Genomic DNA, 18329 nt, shown 5'->3' with positions numbered 1-18329 from the left:
CTAGCTCAAACCCTTACTCTGGCAGTAACATTAGCATTAGACCTAGCAAGTCTATCAAACTTTCAGTTGAAATCATTGATCATTTACTATTCTGCTACCACAATTATTCTGGTTAAATAAGGCCCAATCGAAACATTTTGAATTCATAATACAGTTCAATATTCTTACCACTGATATTCCGGGAAGAAATTTGGAAGAGGTATCTAGTTTGGTTATCCTCTGTGAGACCAAAAAGGCAAGGTGGGGTATCTGGTATCAGATCTATGTGGGAAAGCTGATGTAATATGTTTCACAGTCTGGGACTCTGGGTCATCTTTCAGCTCTGACTGAAAGTTGGTAAGACCCGCACATAGTCTCCCTGTATGTGTTAGTTTATCAAGAACTTGAAAGCTAGTGTCCTCAAAACAACAAGTGATCACTTGAAAGTGTCACCTTGGCCTGAGAACTAGGAAAACATTGAAGTTCACATGAAAAGTGAAGAGAACACTTCTCTCTGAGGAAAATTTGATGTGGCCTGAAATTCTGGGTGATTAGTCCTTGTGGTAGAGAGAAATTTCAATCAGAGCTTTGTACTCCATAGTGCTAGAGACAATACTGGTATGATTGTTTCACTGTATCATTCTTGTTAAAACAGGAAGTTCTAAGTGGTTACTGTTTCATAAAATAAACCTGCATTCAACCTGACAGATTTAAATTAAATTTGAATTACTAATGCAAAATCGAAGAACAGTTAATGGTGCAAAGTATCGATTCAAACCGCATTCAAACAATTGCTTGTTGTAGAATAATGTTGGATTCTGGAACAATTTACCAGATAATCAGAAAGTATTGTGGAATTCTTTACATGCAGGTAAGAGAATGAAAGGCTAAATGGAATTCTCACAAAAGTATCCATGCTGATGTCTGGATGCAGCACAGCAACAAATCATAGTGAGCGCACGAAAGAAATCATCTCCCATGTGCCACTGAGGAACAAAGGCCTGAGGAACGATGACCCCAAACCCAACACCAAGCTGATGGTGTACACAGTAGCAGTGTTACCCGTGGAGGAGACATGGATGATGTACAGCAGATACCTCAAATTCTCAGGGAGATATCCCCAGTGATGGCTCCGCAGAATCCTGCAAATCCACTGCCAGGACAGCACTTCAATAACAGACCCCAGTCTCATTGTTAATCAGCTGCATTGGCCAGATCACACCTTCCGCATGCCTGCCACAAAATTTCCAGAACAAGCTCTCTGTCTCTCTCCAGAGCTCCATCACAGCAAGCAAAGCCTCCCTGAACAATCGCAATACTCTCAATGATTTGTGCGAATGTCCAGACCGACAGTGTCCAAATTGGAGATGAAAGGAAAAGGCAGGGTCAAAGCTCAAACAGCAGGAAGGAAAAAGCCAAAGCCCCAAGTAAACTGCCTAGCTGTCTGCTCAAACATCAGTGTGATCATTGTAATGGGGTTAGTGAGGGGACCTGATAGAATGTGAGTTCCCTGATTGGGTCTGTTAACTTGGTCCAATCAGGGAGCCTTGGCTGACAGATATAAACAGGAGCGTCAGAGGTTCCGTTCACTCTGAGAGTTGGCTCTGAGGGGGCCGGGTCAGTGTCAAGAACTTTCCACATAAAAATAAAGGGTGATATGGGGACAGGGCACCAGCCTCTGTGGAGTTATTTCAGTATCTAAGGGACAGTCATGTCAACACAGATTCCTTAGAATCAGATACGCCACAAGCAGACTCGAAGGAATGGGGAGGGAATGACCTCCAAGTTCAGGATTTAAAACTTTTCACGTGAAATGTTTGAAATGTTGTTTGTTTGCGGTATCGACTTCTTTAAATGCATGGTTACAAATGTAATACTGAAATCTTCTACATCCCACTGTTGTCTCTGAATTGCTAAAACAAAATGCTACTAAATTAGGGCAGCAGACTGAAGTAATATTCTTGAACAGTATATTTATTTAAGCGGCCAGTTAAAAATCATAGCTTTTATAAATCCACGTTGATGTTTAAGATGTCACATCAATCTCTTTCTTGTCCCAGAGTGGGAGTGGGGGTGAAATGTGGCTGTGAGGGGGATATCTTCTCCATAAACTGTATGGTGTTAGACAGAAAGGACCCTCTAGTGATGCTCAGCTGCTCCACAGTCTGAAATACAATGATTAGCTCAACCAGCACTTCTGGTCTATCCAGGTCAGATCTTCCTTCAGTGTTAGAGCTGCACCCATATCAGGCAGGTGCGGAATCATTCGCTGCAGGGCTCCCAGCTTCTGTCCTGCTCATGTATTTTATGACTGGTTTGTACTCCCAAGCTCCACACTATCTCTAATATCTCCTTTGTTTCCTTCCACTTCTCACGCACAAGTCGGGATTCTATTCTATTCTATTCTGCGAATTATTTCTCCAGGTGGTGGTGGGGAATCTGTCTCTTACCTTCATGCCATGCAGCGGCAGTGTCTTGTTGAGTTGATATTTCCAACTATGCTGGGGCGCAGTGTACAGGAACATGTCGCTGAGCTGTGCAGGAAAATCAAATATTACTGACCCTGCCGCGTTACGGTGAATGTCAAATCCAGTCACAGGAACAGCAACCCCACCCCCCGGCTCCAATCAGTGAATCCCAGCCACTGACTGAATCAGGGGTTTCAAACACAACACTAAGGACCAAACACAATTACAGGAAGATCAGAGAGTAGCTGAGAGCCGGGGACACGTGGAGGGGAGGCATTCATTAGGAGGCGAGGAGTGGGACACCTGGGTCCCTTTGGTCTTTACCTCAATCACTCACTGTGGTAACTCACCCATTGTGTGCTTTGAAGACCTTGTGTAGTGATCTTTTTCAAAATTACTCTCAATGATGATCAATACCAGATAAAAAAACAGGGATTGCCTCAGTGAGAACACAGAGCCAGGGGGAGAAGAGGGGCAAGTGAGGACCCTGTGACAGGCAGTCAGCGTCACTGAGAGGAGCTGGTCACCCTGTAGGTGACAGTCAGCCAACAGGAGGCAGTGGTCAGAGAAGAACACCGACTTGATGCTGGTTGATCTGACCGAGAACATGTGGGACACAAACAGGGAATCTATCTTTGAGAGGATAGACCCGTCTGGGCACAACCAGAGGACCCAGTGACAAGCAGTCAGCACCACTGAGAGGAGTGAGTGAGGTGAAGATCCTGTGAGAGGCAGTGATCTGGAGGGGCTGACAGCAAACTGCACTCCATGTCCAGATTGCTGATGGAAACAGTTAAAGTTGGCAAGCTGTACGATGTCTGCAGCACCCTCTGTAGATGGAGTGCAGTGTGGAAATACCCAGACAGCGGGTGAGATGAGGACCCTGTGATGGGCAGTAGGCATCACCGAGAGCAGCGGGTGAGATGAGAACTCTTGTAGCAAAGCAAACAGATCACTAACAGATCAAAAAGGTATGATGGTGCTGGTGTTGGACATACATGTGAATTAAGTGTATATGATATACAATGTTGGCCGAGTCACAACCTCTGCAACACATGTCAGATCTTCGACATGGATAGTACCATCACACGTGGGAACATCATCCACCACATGCACAGCAGATAATCATGTGACTCGGCCAATGTTGTCTATCTCATACGCTGCAGGCAAGGATGCCTCGAGGCATAGTACATTGGTGAAACCATGCAGATGCTACGACAACAGATGAATGGACACTGTGCAACAATCGCCAGACACAAATGTTCCCTCTCAGTGGGGGAACATTTCAGCGGTGAAGGACATTCAGCCTCGGATCTTCAGGTAAACATTCTCCAAGGCGGACTTCGGGATACACAATAACCCAGAGTCACCGAGCAGAGGCTGATAGCTAAGTTCGGTACCCATGGGGACAGCCTCACCCAGGATCTTGGGTTCATGTCGCACTACACACACACACATGCACACTCTCTCCATCTTTGCCCCCCGCCCCCCTCTCTCTCTCTCACACACACTCTTTCTCTCTGTCTAATCGTCCCCCCACACACACGCACAAAGTCGCTCTCTCTCTCTCTCACACACACACACACACACACACACACACACAGTGAATCTATGGAGTGAATTGTTATTTGCAGATACATTCTATTTTGTTCGAAAAGCACACAATTTATAGACAGTAAATGTGATGCTTTATAAATCCTACTTTAGAAATAAAACCAGTCTGACTCCAAACCAAAACACAAACAGATTCTAAACAAGGCCACACACCCAACATGCATTGTCTGACCTAAAATATCACATCTTCTTTACACTGATAAAACCTTTAGTTCTCTCAGGTCAGTGACTTGACAGGAATTTGGGGATTTACATATACCGATTAATCAATTAAACCCTTCTAACTGATTAAGGATTTAACAGCATTTTAGGTTTGTTAAGTACATCCTCATCAGTAGTGTGAACCTTTGAGCTTTTACTTATAAATTCTGTGTCTGATACTACCTCTCCCACTAACACCTGAAGAAGGATTTAAAAGGGATTTTGGACATTATTAGGAATAAGATTTAAGTCTACACTTAAGTAGCAACAAGAGCAAAGGATCCGCACTGTATTTAGTTCAGTATGAAATGGGGAGCTCAGGCCTGTGATTTGCAAACCCTGCACTATGTGAGATATCCCAGACACTTCTTGCAATCTATAAGGCTATGTGTGCGGGAGATACCTCTGGCTGGAGCAACTCAAGCTCCAGATTTTGTTAGTACTGTGTAGTCAGATCTCTGTGGATTACAGCATACATGATGAGCTGAATTGTGTGTTGTAAACGACTATGAGTCTAAGAGACGTACATGAGTCTGAGCAGGGGACAGCTGCCGATGCCTTGGGAGGGCTCCGGACATCCTGACAAACACCCACTTTATAAACAGCAGTGTCAACATTACCCGCAGAATTCATCTCCTGGTTTGAGTAGGCATCAGCTCCGGGTGGCACAGTGACTCAGTGGTTAGCGCTGCTGCCTCACAGCACCAGGGACCCGGGTTTGATTCCACTCTCCGGTGCCTGTCTGTGTGGAGTTTACACATTCTCCCTGTGTCTGTGTGGGTTTCCTCCGGGTGCTCTGGTTTCCTCCCACAGTCCAAAGATGTGCAGGTTAAGTGAATTGGCCATGCTAAATAGGGCTAGGCAGATTAGCCATGGAATGTACAGGGTTACAGGGACAGGGTAGCAGGGGGGTTCTGGGCGGGTTGCTCTCTGGAGGGTCAGTGTAAACTTGATGGCCTGAATGGCCTGCTCCTACACTGTTAGATTCTATGATTTTATGATATCATTTGGAAACATTTACACAACTTGTGTATATATATTAATATCATCTAATTCGGATCTGTCAAATAAAAAATCAAAATAAGCCAAAACTGAATTACCAGGAAACAGTATCGAGGCTGTAGTGTTCCTTCAGTCACTCTCAGCAATCCTCCTTCCTTGATGAGCACCTAATGGGGTAAAGGGATTGGTCATATGCATCCACAGCAGAGAAAAAGGCCATTCGTCCCATTGTATCCGCGTTGGTCAAAAACAATCACTTAAACATTCTAATCCCATTCTCCAGCCAGTGTGTCTCAGCACTGCAAGTGAACATCTAAATACATCTGCAATGTTATGAGGGGTTTTCCCTATATCGCTCATACAGATTGTAAGTTTCAGATTTCCGCCACCCTCAGGGTGGAAATGTTGTTCTTCACATCTCCTCTAAACCTCAAATCTATGCTTCCTGATGACTGATCCCACCATCAAGGGGAAAAGTTTCTCCCTGCCTACCCTACCTTATGTCTGTCATAATCTTACTCATCTCAATCATGTCATCTCTCAATCTCCTGTGTTCTACGGAAAACAACCCCAGTCTGTCCAATCTCTCTTCATAACTGAAACACTCCAGCCCAGGCAACATCCTGATAAATATCCTCTGCACCCTCACCACTGCTATCACATCCCTCCCGTAATGTGGATTCCAGAGTTGCACAGAGTGCTTTAGCTGTAGCCAAATCAACATTTCATACAGTTCCAACACAATCTCCCTGCTCTTAAACTCTATGCCTTGGCTAAGAAAAACAATTATCCCATTTGCCTTCTTAACCACTTTATCCACCTGCTCTGATACATTAGGGACTGGTGTACATGTACACCAAGGTCCCTCTGATTCTCTGTGCTTCCCAAGTTCCTAACATTCATCATGTATTCCCTTGCCTTGTTTGTCCTGCTGAATTGCACCACCTCACACTTATCAAATTGAATTCCATTTGCCACTGACCACCACATCTAACCAGTCTGTCTTTGTCCTGCAAGACTATCTTCCTTACTACTTACACCCAGTAATTTATAGAACATAGAACGTAGAACAGTACAGTACGGGAATGTTGTGCTGAACGTGACGCCAAATTACACCAGTTCCTTCTGCCTGTCCTTGGTCCATATCCCGTGACTCTTACATATTCATCTGCTTATCTAACGGTCCCTTAAACACTCCTATCGTATCTGCCTCCACCACCATCCCTGGCAGCACGTTCCACCCTCCTACCACTCTCTGCGTAAACAAACTTGCCCCTCACATCTCTTTTGTACTTTTCCCCCTCTCACCTTAAATGCCTGCCCCCTCCTATTAGACATTTCAACTCTGGGGAAAAAGATTCTGACCGTCAACCCTATCTATGCACCCCATAATTTTATAGACTTCTATCTAGTCTCCCCTCAGCCCCGGCTACTCCAGTGAAAACAACCCGAGTTTTTCTAGCCTCTTCTCATACTTCTTATCGTCTAATCCAGGGCAGCATCCTGGTAAACCTCTTCTGCACCCTCTCCAAAGCCTCCACATCCTTCCTGTAATATGGCGGCCAGAATTGAACGCAGTACTCTAAGTGTGGCCTAAGCAAAGTCCTATAAAGTTGCAACACGACATCCTAACTCTTGTACTCAATTCCGCAACCAATAAAGACAAGTTTACCACCCAATCTATTTACATGGCCACTTTCAGGGAGCAATGGACTTGAACACCAAGATCCCTCTGTATATCAATGCTGTTCAGGGTCCTGCCATTAACTGTATACTTTTCCTTAATACTTGATCTCCCAAAGTGCAGAACATCACACTTACCTGGATTAAACACTATCTGCCATATCTCCGCTGATATCTGCAACTGATCTGTATCCCACTGTATCCTATGACAACCTTCTACACTATCCACAATGTCACTGATCTTTGTATTATCTGAAAACCTACTAACACAACTGTCTACATTTTCATCCAAGTCATTTATATATATCACAAACAGCAGAGGTCCCAGTACGGATCCCTGAGGACCTCCAGCCAGAAGAACACCCTTCCACCACTACCCTCTGCCTTCTATGGGCAGGCCAATTCTGAATCCACATGACCAAGTCACTGTGGATCCCATGCATCTTAATCTTGTGGATGAACTTACCATGAGGGACCTTGTCAAAAGCCTTACTAAAATCCTTGTAGACAACATCCACTGCTCTACCCTCATCGATCACCTTGTCACTTCCTTGAAAAATTAAATCAAGTTAGTAAGACATGAGCTACCCTGCACAAAGCCATGCTGACTGTCCCTAATTAGACCATGCTTTTCCAAAATGTGTATGAATTCTACCCCCAAGAATTCTCTCCAATAGCTTACCAACCACCGATGTGAGACTCACCAGTTTATAGTTTCCTGGATTGTCCCTGTTTCCTTGTTTGAACAGAGGAACAACATTAGCTACTTGCCAGTCCTCCGGGACCTCTCCAGTGCCTAGCGAGGATACACAGATCTTGGTCAGGGCCCCAGCAATTTCCTCTCTTGCCTCTCTGAGTAACCTGGGGTAGATAGCATCGGGCCCTGGCGACTTATCTACCTTAATGCTCTTCAAGAGCAACATCAATTCTTTCTTGATCTCAAAACGCTCTTTTTCAGAAGAATTTGTACTTAAGAATCTGTACCTAGGTACCTTGATACCTAAGATGGTGCCGTAAGTGGCAACTTGTAAACTTTTTACTGTACTCAGTGAGTAAATGTGACAATAAAGCTAATTTCTATTTATTGTTTAACCCTACTTACTCCTGGACAAGGCAGTGGTGAGCTGGCATTTTGAACTATTGCAGTCCTTGGGGTATAGGGGCACTCTGAGTGCTGTAGGGAAGGGATTTGTATCCAGTAACACTGACGGATGGTGTGTGGCTTGGAAGGGAATTTGCAGGGGGTAGCGTTCTTACATAACTGCTGCCCTGGTCCTTCTGTATGTTACAGGTCATGGATTTCAGAGGTGCTGTTGGAAGATCCTTACTGCGTTACTCCATTAGACCTTGTAGATGGTACACATTTCTGCCACTGTGTTGGTGGTGAAGGGGGTGGATATTAAAGATGTTTGATGTGGCACAAATCAAACAGGCTGCTTTGTCCTGGGTGGTGTTGAGATTCTTGAAAGAGAGTGTTTGGAGTAATACACTGCATTAATCATTCTGTGATTCAATCAGTTAAATCAGCAGCCTTTAAGACCCCCATTTGCTAAAGAGATTAACAATGCATTCTGAAGAAGGGTCACTGGACCCGAAACATTCACTCTGCTTTCTCTCCACAGACGCTGCCAGATCTTCTGAGTTTCCCAGCAATTTCTGTTTTCCAGCATCTACAGGTCTTTGTTTTCTTTTTAATATTGGTTGTCTGCTCTCATGTAGTTGGTTGCAGTCTTACCACGTGATCAGAATTCATCTTTCACAGCATCCCAATGCAGTACCAAGGGGAATCATGAGGGTCCAGGCCAACAGACAGCCACATGGTCTAAGTGTTTGCCAAGCAGTCTGAGGTCAGCGTTGATGGAAGACTGCACTGCAGGAGGGTAAGTCAGGAGGGCGGGTACTGCACTCTGACAGGAGAGCACTGAGGGATGGCTGGACTGTTAGAGTCAGAACAGAGGGAATGCAGCAGAATTCTGATTACTCAGATCTTTTCATTGCTGACTGTCTGCAGGCGAAGCCGTCCTAAAGCCACCTGTGAAGCTTCAGATCTGCACTGTTTGCAGTCTAGTTACAAGATGAAGCGATGCCCACATTGACAGCCTGGAGTATGATGATCCTCAATGCAACACATTACAGCGAAAGCTACATTCAGCAGATTCGCCGCCACCAGGGGATATACAGGACTTGGTCGGTCTGATGTGGTGAGGGAAACCACTGGGCAGTCTAACAAGAGCAGGCTCTTGTCTTCAATACAATGTAATTCATTGCACTTTAGTCATTAGCTGCAACTTGTATCAACATAACAGACATTCTCACAGAGATGATGAGGGAGACTTGAATGTGTGATCTTGCTTCTTCAAGATTCTAAGCTGTTCACTCTTGAGTCCATATAACAAAATCAAATGGGCTGGTGTTTATTGCAGTCCTTAACCCTTTCAGGCTTTTATACATTTCTCTGACCCTCTCCACTCCTATCCCTCCACTCTTCCCCTTCCATAACCCAAATACCCGAGGTCAGTTTCTGCTGCTGGACCAATACCAAGGAGAGAACAGCGGACCCCCTCCAGTCCCTCCCTCACTGAGAGGGACCCCCTCCAGTCTCTCCCTCACTGAGGGGGACCCCCTCCAGTCCCTCTCTCACTGAGGGGGGCCCCTTCCAGTCCCTCCCTCACTGAGGCGGCTGTTAAAACACTGAGCTTTTACAATGCTGCCACTTATAGACTTAGGACTGTAAGTTCTCTCCACTAACTGTTGGCAGCTGCTCCAGTACAGTTTAAACTTCCTGTCTCAGACTGATCTTGAGCTCCAACTGATCTCTGTGCAGCTAAGCAAGGCCAGAGTGTGGCAGACTCCCATTAGTGACACTGACTCAATGATTTACATGCCACAGTACTCACCCTGCCAGGCTGTGAGAGCTGGTGCACTCCATTCACTCGGTGCTCAACTTCCAACAGCTTCTGTAGATTCTCCTAAGTACAAATTAAACATTACAGAGACATGGCACGTAGCTCCCAGGGGCAGCACATTTACTAACAGGAACATACGAGGGTCCAAATTAATACAGACAAATGAAGCGCAGAATTCCTAATGGCCTCTTTGTCGTTGGGATTGGTAGAAGTGATGAGCTGGACCTGACCGTTAACACAGAGCTCTCTTGGCAAGGGTTTGTGTCTTTGAGTGTGCATCCATATGTCTGTGTGTGTGTGTCTGTGTGTGTTTGAATATGTGCGTGTGTGTGTGTATATGTGCGTGTGTGTGTATGTGCATGTGTGTGTATATGTGCGTGTGTGTGCGTGTGTGTATGTGTATATGTGTGTGTATATATATATGTGTGTGTGCGTGTCTGTGTGTGTAAATGTATGTGTTTGTGTGTGTGTGCCTGTGTCTGTGTGTATGTATGTGTGTGTGTGTGTGTATTTGTGTGTGTGTGTATTTGTGCGTGTGTGTGTATATATATATGTGTGTATGTGTATGTATCTATTATAGTTATGTGTGTGTGTGTGTGTTTGTGTATATATGTGTGTGTGTCCATCCTTGTGTTTGCATGCAAATCCACATGTGAGAGATGGCACATTGTTAGGTGTGCTTGCCATCATCGGTCAGTGCATTGAGTTTCGGAGTTGGGACGTCATGTTGTGGCTGTACAAGACATTGGTCAGGCCACTTTTAGAATACTATGTTGAATTCTATTCACCCTGCTATAGGAAGGATGTTGTTAAATTTGAGAGGGTACAAAAAGATTTACCAGAATATTGCTGGGAATGGAGGGTTTGAGCTTTTGGGAGAGACTGGATAGACTAGGGCTTTTTTCCCTGGAGCATTGTCAGTTGAGGGGTGACCTGATAGAGGTTTATAAAATCATGAGGGGCATAGAGAAGGTAAATAGGCAAGGCTTTTTTTCCCGAGGGTAGGGGAGTCCAAAACTAGAGGGCATAGGTTTAAGTTGAGAGGGGAAAGATTTAAAAGGGATCTGAGGGGCAACTTTGTGACACATAGGTATGGAATGAGCTGCTTAAGGAAGTGGTAGAGGTGGGTACAATAATAACGCTTAAAACACATTTGGATGGGTACATGGATAGGAAAGGTTGAGAGGGATATGGGCCAAATGGGACTAGTTTGGTTTGAGAAACTTGGTCAGCATGGACGAGTTGGACTGAAGGGTCTGTTTCCATGCTGTATGACTCTGTGACTCTATGCGAGTGCGCTCCCATAAGCAAATGTGCACGTGTGCAGGTAATTGCTATGGAACACATACAGACTCTGAAAACATCCAAGCAGCAGCTCTGGGAACTGTTCAGTGTAAAAAGGTTCAGAGAACAGTGCAGGAAGTTGCTGTTGTGAAGCAGCTGAGGGATGAAGTACTTTCATCTCATGGATAGAGGCTGCAGGCGATTACAGTACGAGGAGTGTCAGAAACCAGCTTTGGTTGCTCAATCACCACTGGTTTTCCTCTGTTGGTCAGATACTGACAGTAATAAGGAGAACTAGTTCCCACTCTGCAGGTAAACCACACAGAATAACCACGGTGTTCCCGCTTACCCTGAAACAGAACAACAAGGAATCTGACACCGATCCTAGCAATGATGACCCCAACACTGATACTGATTATCCCAGGACCGCCCCAGTGAGCTAGACAACACCGGACCCCAGTAACACAGCAATGATCCCCTGGTGAATCCAACATCAACCTTGACGTCAGTTAGATACAGTTCTTAACGTATGAAAGGGTACGGGGAGAAAGAGGAAGCAGGGGGCTGAGGTGTATGATCAGTCAGGACCTATTGAATGGTAGAGGAATCTTGAAGAGAGCAATGCCCCATTCATTCTCCTATTTCCTCTGTTTCTAACAACCCCAATGTTGCCAGTGATCCTGACCTCTTTGATCTAAGCAACAATCCCAATGATGCAGTGACCGAATCACATCCCCAGTGACCCCAGCGATAACCCCGGTCACATTGACCCAAGGGTAAGTCACCCGGGCAACACCCAACATTTAGAATCTGAGCTTTCATATTCGGACAAATGGGCAGACAGTAAAGGGACGGTTTAACTTACTGCTTGGGTCACGCACGTTCTCAGCTGCTCACACAACGTCCTCACAACACAAAGAGCAGCTGCAGAGGAAGAATACAGGTTTTAGTAACTAATCAGGGACAGACCCCACTCCCCATCCAACACCGCACCAGAGACAGACCCCCACTTCCCATCCAACACCACACCAGAGACAGACCCCCACTCCCCATCATCACTGCTCCAGTCCAAGATAGGTTTGAATATAAAACTGAAGCTGAGAATCCAGAAATCCAAATAAAAGCAGAATATGTCAGAAATACATGTCTTTAGTAGATCCTTTTGATGACTCTCCAAGTTATTATTGAATCTACTGTCATTGAGCTTTCAGGAACACAGTCAGAATCCACCCCACCCCTCAAAAAACCATTCCCATAAATCCCCAACATCACTTTCACCAACCATCCACGCAGTTTGTGCAATATAAACTTAGAACAGTACAGCACAGGCCGTTTGACTCACCATGCCTGTGCTCATCATGATACCAGCTAAACTAATCCCTTTTACCTGTCTATGGTCCTGTGTCGGTAAATTGAATTTGTAGCTCTGTATTTACCTTGAGTATCTTCATACTCGGAATTGTCTGGATGCAAATTATTCAAGTAATCTGAAAGAGAAATAACTGATTGCTGATACATTCAAAGAATCAGAGTATGTTGCACCATGAAGCAGCATGGAAAGATATCATTCTGTATTTCTGCATTTGAAAGCCTGCACGTTCACTGAGGAACATCATTATGATGACAAACCACAATCAGTGAGTCAGTCAAAGCAAACAACATCAAAGCAAACACTCCGAGCACATGTGGAAGATTGAGTAATTTACAGAGTAAAGCTCCTTCGACACTGTCCTCATCAAACTGTACCAGGACCGGTACAGCACCGGATTAGATACAGAGTAAAATGTTTTCTGTCCTCTCACAGAATCACCAAGTATTACAGTGCAATACGTGGCCCTTCAGCTCATCACGCCTCCATCAGATCTCGTACCCGCCGGCCCAACTTTCATTCTGACTCACTCATTGGATATGGGTGTCGCTGGCTGGGGCAGCATTTATTACCCGTCCCTAGTTGCCCTTGAGAAGGCGGTGCTAAACCGCTGCAGTCCATGTGCTCCATGTAGACCCACAACACCCTGAGGGAGGGAATTCCAGGATTTCGACCCAGCGACAGGATGGCGAGTGCCTTGGAGGGGAACTTGCAGGGGTGGTGTTCCCATGTATCTGCTGCCCTTGTCCTTCTAGATGGAAGTGGTCATGGTTGGGAAGGCAGGAATGGTTGTTGGATGTTCCAGGGTTTGGATGTTTCAAAAGAAATAGGGAGGAAGGTAAAAGAGGTAAAAGAGGTGGGGGAGTGGCATTGCTAATCAGGGATGGTATCACAGCTGCAGAAAGGGAGGTCGTGGAGGAAGGTTTCTCCACTGAGTCAGTATGGGTGGAAGTCAGAAACAGGAAAGGAGCAGTCACTTTATTAGGAGTTTTCTATAGACCCCCCAATAGCAACAGAGACACTGAGGAACAGATTGGGAGACAGACTTTGGAAAGGTGCAGAAGTAATAGGGTTGTTGTCATGGGTGACTTCAACTTCCCTCGTATAGACGGAACCTCCTAAGTGCAAACAGTTTGGATGGAGCAGATTTTGTCAGGTGTGTCCAGGAAGAATTTCTGACTCAATATGTAGATAGGCTGACTAGAGGGGAGGCCATATTGGATTTAGTGCTTGGCAATGAACCAAGTCAGGTTTCAGATCTCTCGGTGGGACAGCATTTCAGTGATAGTGATCACAACTCCCTGACCTTTACTATAGCCATGGAGAGGGATAGGAGCAGATGGTATGGGAAAGTATTTAATTGGGGGAGGGCAAATTACAATGCTATTAGGCGAGAACTACGGACCACCAATTGGGATCAGATGTTCTCAGGGAAATGCATGATAGAAACGTGGAGATTGTTTAGGGAGCACTTGCTACAGGTATTGGATAGGTTTGTCCCACTGAGGCAAGGAAAGGATGGTAAGGTGAAGGAACCTTGGATGACAAGACATGTGAACACCTAGTCAAGAGGAAGAAGGAAGTTTATTTAAGTTGAGGAAGCAAGGATCGGACAGGGCTCTAGAGGTCTAGAAAGTAGCCAGGAAGGAACTGAAGAATGGACTTAGGAGAGCTAGAAGCGGGTACGAGAAAACCTTGGAAGGTAGGATCAAGGAAAACTCCAAGGCTTCTATAATTATGTGAGGAACAAGAGGATGGCCAGAGTGAGGGTAGGGCCAATCAGGGATAGTGGAGGAAATTTGTGCATGGATTCAGAGGAGGTAGGGGAGGTCCTTAATGAATACTTTCCTTTAGTATTCACCAGTGAGGGGGACCTTGACATTTATGATGACAGATTGAAACAGGCTGATATGCTCAAACAGGTTGACGTTAGGAAGGAGGATGTGCTAGAAATTTTGAAAAACATGAGGATAGATAAGTCCCCTGGGCCAGACGGGATATACCCAAGGTTTCTACGGGAAGCAAGGGAAGAGATTGCTGCCCCTTTGGCGATGGTCTTTATGTCCTCACTGTCCACTGGAGTAGTACCAGAAGATTGGAGGGTGGCAAATGTTCACGAAAGGTAATAAGGATAATCCTGGACATTACAGACCAGTCAGTCTTACTTCTGTGGTGGGCAAATTATTGGAGAGGATTCTGAGAGATAGTATTTATGATTATTTGGAAAAGCACTGTTTGATCAGAAATAGTCAGCACGGCTTTGTGAAGGGCAGGTCATGCCTCACAAGCCTTATCGTATTCTTTGAGGATGTGACAAAACATATCGATGAAGGTAGAGCAGTAGATGTGGTGTATATGGATTTTGGCAAGGCATTTCATAGGGTTCCCCATGGTAAGCTCATTCAGAAAGTAAGGAAGCGTGGGATTCAGGGAAATTTGGCAGTCTGAATACAGAATTGGCTATCCAATAGAAGACAGAGGGTGGTTGTAGATGGAAAGTATTCAGCCTGGAGCTCAGTGACCAGTGGTGTTCCGCAGGGATCTGTTCTGGGACCTCTGCTCTTTGTGATCTTTATAAATGACTTGGATGAGCAAGTGGAAGGGTGGGTTAGTAAGTTTGCCCATGACACGAAGGTTGGTGGAGTTGTGGACAGCGTGAAGGGCTGCTGTAGGTTGCAACGGGACATTAACAGGATGCAGAGCTGGGCAAACAAGTGGCAGATGAAATTCAACCCAGAAAAGTGTGAAGTGATTCATTTTGGAAGATCGAATTTGAATGCAGAATACAGGGTTAATGGCAGGATTCTCGGCAGTGAGAAGGAACAGAGGGATCTTGGGCTCCACGTCCATACATCCCTCAAAGTTGCTACCCAAGTTGATAGGGTTGTAAAGAAGGCGTATGGTGTGTTGGCTTTCATTGGCAGGGGAATTGAGTTTAAGAGCCGCGGGTTATGCTGCAGCTCTGTAAAACCTTGGTTAGACCACACTTGGAATATTGTGTTCAGTTCTGGTCACCTCATTATAGGAAAGATGTGGAAGCGTTAGAGAGGATGCAGAGGAGATTTACCAGGATGCTGCCTGGACTGGAGGGCAGGTCTTATGAGGAAAGGTTGAGGGAGCTAGGGCTTTTCTCATTGGAGCGAAGAAGTATGAGAGGTGATTTGATAGAGGTGTGCAAGATGATGACAGGCATAGATAGAGTGGATAGTCAGAGACATTTTCCCAGGGCGGAAATGACTATTATGAGGGGACATAATTTTAAGGTGATTGGAGGAAGGTATAGGGGAGATGTCAGAGGTAGGTTCTTCACACAGAGAGTGGTGGGTGCGTGGAATGCGCTGCCGGCGGTGGTAGTGGAGTCAGATACATTAGGGACATTTAAGCGACTCTTGGATAGGCACATGGATGATAGTAAAATGTAGGGTATGCAGGGTAGTTTGATCTTAGAGTAGGATAATAGGTCAGCACAACATCGTGGGCCGAAGGGCCTGTACTGTTCTTTGTTCTATACAACTGGCTCTGTTGTATAGCAGGGAAGGTCAAAGTGTAGGCAAGTAATAGTGATGAGGACTCTATAGCCAAGGGCACAGACAAGCATTTCTGTGGCTGTGAGCGAGAGTCCAGGATGGTAAGCTGTCTCCCTGGTGCAAGGGTAAAGGATGTCTCTGAGAGGACACAGGACACACTGAAACAGGAGGGTTAGCAGCCACAGGTCGTGGTCCACATTGGTACCAACGATATAGGCAGGAATAGAGATGATGTCCTGTGAAGGGAATGTGGGGAGTTAGGTCACAGGTTGAAAAGCAGGGCCTCTACGGAACCCTATTTTTCCATTCCCTGCCTAATACTGTTGTTATTAGCTTTCCTCCATTTTCACGCGAGGACCGGTGTTATCCTTAACCACAATGATCTTAAAACTCCTGGAATAATGATCGTTGTTCCCAAAATGCTCTCTGACTGAAACTTTGATCACCTGGCCAGCCTCAATCCTAATGTAAGGTCTAGTACAAACCATTCCCTAGTTGGACTATCTACAATTCAAGAAACTCCCATAGATTGGGGTGGCACGGTGGCTCAGTGGTTAGCCCTGCTACCTCACAGCACCAGGGACCCGGGTTCGATTCCACCCTTGGGTGACTGTCTGTGTAGAATTTACACATTCTCCCTGTGTCTGTGTGGGTTTCCTCCCACAGTCCAAAGATGTGCAGGTTAGGTGGATCGGCCGTGCTAAATTGCCCATGTTGTTCAGGGATGTGTAGATTAGGTGGGTTATTGGGGGATGGGTCTGGGTGGGATGCTCTGAGGGTCAGTGTGGACTTGTGGGCTGAAGGGCCTGTTTCCACACTGTTGGGATTCTGTGTACCAAACAAAGTCTGCCCCGTCTAAGCCCCTGCAGTGAGGGAGTTCCAGTCAATATCAGGAAAGTTAAATCACCTACTACAGCAACCCTGTGGTTTTTGCATCTTCTCATGGTCTGCTCATATATCCATTCATCTATCTCCTGCTGGCTATTGGGAGGCCAACAGAATAACTCCAACATAGTGGTTGCACCTTTCTTATTCCTGAGTTCTACACGTATAGCCTTGCTGGATGAGCCCTCCAAGATGTCCTCTCCTAATGGAGCTGACATTCTTCTTAACCAGTAATGCAATCCCCCGTCCCTTTTACATCCCCCTTTAATATGCCTGAAACATCTAAAACCTGGAACATTGAGCTGCCAGTCCTGCCCTTCCCTCAACAAAGTTTCTGTAACGGCTACAGCATCGCAGTCCCATGCTCTAAACTCATCTGCCTTACCTGTTGTACACCTTGCATTAAAATCAATACATTTCAGACCACCAGTCTCACCATTGTCATTAACCTGGCCCTGCCTGTTCTTCCTATTAGACTTAACCTCTACCTTCTCCGCAACCACCGCACATGCCGATCTGCTGCTCTGGCTCCACCTGCCGATGACACTAATTTAAACCTTGCATATCCAAGCAGTCCATGTTCAAATGCATCAAGATCTGGACAATATCCAGGCTTGGGCTGACGAATGGCAAGTAACATTCATGCTACACAAATGCCAGGCTACGACCATTTCCATTAAGAGACAACTTAATGACTGCCCCTTTGCATTCAATGGCATTACCATCACTGAAGCCCCCACTATCACCATCCTGGGGTTTACAATTGACCAGAAACTCAACTGGACTTGACGTATAAATACATTGATTACAAGAACAGGTCAGAGGCTAGCAGTACTGTAACAAGTAAGTCTTGATTTCCATAGCCTGTCCATCATCTACAAGGGACAAACCAGAAATGTGCCAGGCTTTTGCTCGCCCTTCTTCATGAATCACAAAATGATAGTGTGCCAGGTCAGTGGGTAACCAGGCAGGCAAATGGAATGTTGGCCTTTATTTCAAAGTGAATGGAGAATAGAACATAGAACATAGAACATAGAACATAGAACATTACAGCACAGTACAGGCCCTTCGGCCCTCGATGTTGCGCCGACCTGTGAAACCAATCTGAAGCCCATCTAACCTAAACTATTCCATTATCATCCATATGTTTATCCAATGACCATTTACATGGCCTTAAAGTGGGCGAGTCTACTATTTTTGCAGGCAGGGCATTCCACGCCCTTACTACTCTCTGAGTAATGAACCTACATCTGACATCTGTCCTATATCTATCACCCCTCAACTTAAAGCTATGTCCCCTCGTGCTAGCCATCACCACCCGAGGAAAAAGGCTCCCACTGTCCACCCTATCTAATCCTCTGATGATCTTGTATGTCTCTATCAAGTCACCTCTTAACCTTCTTCTCTCTAA

General features: G+C 45.5%; 1 protein-coding gene across 1 annotated transcript in view; it reads right to left on the bottom strand.

Moving 5' to 3' along the window:
* LOC109924116 (FYVE, RhoGEF and PH domain-containing protein 5-like) overlaps positions 1 to 18329 on the bottom strand; it is a 77650-nt gene that overhangs the window by 32141 nt on the left and 27180 nt on the right. Inside the window, exons 7-11 of the mRNA XM_048606714.1 lie at positions 12574 to 12624; positions 12003 to 12061; positions 9845 to 9916; positions 5363 to 5431; positions 2430 to 2513 (exon numbers count right to left, since the gene is read on the bottom strand). Of these exons, the coding sequence (XP_048462671.1) occupies positions 2430 to 2513; positions 5363 to 5431; positions 9845 to 9916; positions 12003 to 12061; positions 12574 to 12624 (335 nt within the window). The remainder of the gene's footprint in view (positions 1 to 2429; positions 2514 to 5362; positions 5432 to 9844; positions 9917 to 12002; positions 12062 to 12573; positions 12625 to 18329) is intronic.

Source organism: Rhincodon typus, chromosome 16, assembly GCF_021869965.1.
Source record: "Rhincodon typus isolate 14 chromosome 16, sRhiTyp1.1, whole genome shotgun sequence".
Lineage (NCBI taxonomy): Eukaryota > Metazoa > Chordata > Chondrichthyes > Orectolobiformes > Rhincodontidae > Rhincodon > Rhincodon typus.
This window is presented reverse-complemented; position numbering and strand designations above follow the sequence as displayed.